This window comes from Lottia gigantea (genome assembly GCF_000327385.1).
Source record: "Lottia gigantea unplaced genomic scaffold LOTGIsca_17, whole genome shotgun sequence".
Taxonomy (NCBI): Eukaryota; Metazoa; Mollusca; class Gastropoda; family Lottiidae; genus Lottia; species Lottia gigantea.
The window spans coordinates 2693903-2696156 of record NW_008708133.1 but is presented as its reverse complement, the minus strand read 5'-3'; the positions used below and the strand labels follow the sequence as shown (position 1 = coordinate 2696156).

Sequence of the window (2254 nt, the reverse complement as noted above, 5' to 3'; positions counted from 1 at the left end):
ACAGAAATTAAAAGATCCATCGCCAGCTCGAAACTGAAGAAGAGTAGGCTGATGGAAATGTCCTTCATGGAACACTACATTAGCCCAGAAAAGTAGGAAGTAAAACTCCATTAAATTATTTTTCATTTCCGACGATTCATAGACCTATTTAAAAACTTTTTGGGGAGTTTCAATCATTAATTTAGATAAAACAAGACTTACCTATTTGACACTTGCACCGACTTCTTGACAGTAATCGATTGGAATTTCGCACTGAAATGTGCAATGTCCTTGACCCTAACTGGACAAACAATTATGCACCAAAGTTAAAGATGGGTTCCCAGCTAAGATTAATTATTAAAATTATAAGTTTGCATAAAGGTATGAAAAAATATGACACAAACAGAAGCCGTAAGTCTATTTACCCCAAAAATTCGAACTTAAGCTACCCATTAGTCTCTTTAGTTGTTAACATCGGCCTTATGAAGGTATGAACAAAAGGTTTTAAATTGAAAAAATTTTATCTTTAAAATAGTACCTAACATTGTATGACAATACATCTATGTTGTATATACAGACGGGCAATATTCGTCAATATGTATTATGAATAAAAATAAAATCTAACAAACTGGCGAATGTCATATTCGCCACTTCGCAAGAAAATATATACGAACATTTTAGTATATTCGCCACTGCATCACGTGCATATTTTATAAGGATCTTATCCATTAGTTTTGAAATTAAGAGACATTAATCTTTGTGATAATATGATCGATTTAATACAATTATCTCAAATGTGAAAAAAATGCATATTCGCGACGAATTGCTCGTAATCACCCGAGACTTCTCGCGAGAGAGCGAGAGTAAAAAAGCGAGGAAATAAGCGAGAAAGCGAGATACAGATTACAATTTTCCATGATTTTATTTTATTTTATTTTTAGTTGTTGGTAATATTAATAGAATATCGAAATCATTTTCGTAATGATTATTGGACTCATTTTTAGCACATGACTTGAGCATAGTTCGAGTGCTGATCTCGCTCTAAAAATTGTGTTTTATTTTGATTTATCTGCCACATGGGCGTGACTATCTTTAATAATAATGCTACCTGTATATATAATTTTTGTTTACTAAAGCTGTGGAGGAAATATGTTGATGAACGTAGGACCAACTAAAGAAGGAACTATCAGTCCCATATTTGAAACCAGATTAAGGGACGTAGGGTCATGGTTAACGGTAAATGAAGAGGCTATCAGAAGTTCAAAACCATGGACCTCACAAAACGACACAGTAACCCCAAGAGTTTGGTAAGTTTACATTAGAGTTTTAAACTTAAAAGTTAATTAATGGGTGATACTGTTTTATACTATATGTTAACATTGTAGTTTTAAGAGTCAGGCTTATCCTATCTTCACAATGTCAAGATATCACGAACTTCGTACTTACACCTTGACTGTACTAGTCATTACTTTTCTATCCCGGAATGTGGTGATTTGATTGTATTGTACGCAGCGAATACAGTCAATCAAAGGAAGTATTATGGATTTATGTTCACAGACTTTCTAGAGTACAATCTAATCAAATCGCTGCATTTACAAACGTCCATGAAACTAGGTGAACATTGCAGTTAAGGTATAAGTACGAAGTGTGTAATAGCTTGACATTGTGAAGATGGACTGATCCAAGCGTTTTCAACATCGATCAAAAACAGGAGAATAGTGACCTACAGTACAATCATCTGGCATAAATTATCATGAAATATGTCATTTGTTTGAATGAAAAGCTCCCCAGCAAAGATTCTTTCAAAGTGACGTTTTAAAACAAACGATCTTAACATGACACATGGCTATAACATAATCTTGTATTCAGTCTATAAGCAATGCTTATTATTATAATCACAGGTACACCATGAAAAACAGTGACGTATACGCCATAGTGCTTGACTGGCCAACAACTTCAACTCTCAGTCTGGGAGCACCAAATCCTCAACCAGACACAACAGTGTCTTTACTGGGTTATAATGGTGGAACCTTTACCTGGAAATCAAGACAAGGAGGTGGAATGGATATCATGATACCGGCTATTTCTGCAAATAAGATGCCATGTCAATGGGCGTGGGTGTTTAAACTATCGGGCCTTTCTTAGGTATGACGATAAAATAATACAACTTTATCATTATAGCAGGATTTGTCTTCATATATCAATACTTCAGTGGTTATAGGAAGCCTACATTTTTATGGTTTTGTCATTACATTGCATTGATTGATAAAAAAAT

At 34.2% G+C, this 2254-nt stretch overlaps 1 protein-coding gene across 1 annotated transcript; it reads left to right on the top strand.

The window, feature by feature from the left end:
• Positions 1-1128: 1128 nt before the first annotated feature.
• LOTGIDRAFT_158596 (hypothetical protein) lies at positions 1129-2124 on the top strand (the record flags this gene model as incomplete). Its single annotated transcript, XM_009051744.1, has 2 exons — positions 1129-1286; positions 1881-2124. 2 exons carry the CDS (start codon positions 1129-1131, stop codon positions 2122-2124), a joined length of 402 nt encoding a protein of 133 aa, XP_009049992.1.
• Positions 2125-2254: the final 130 nt, after the last annotated feature.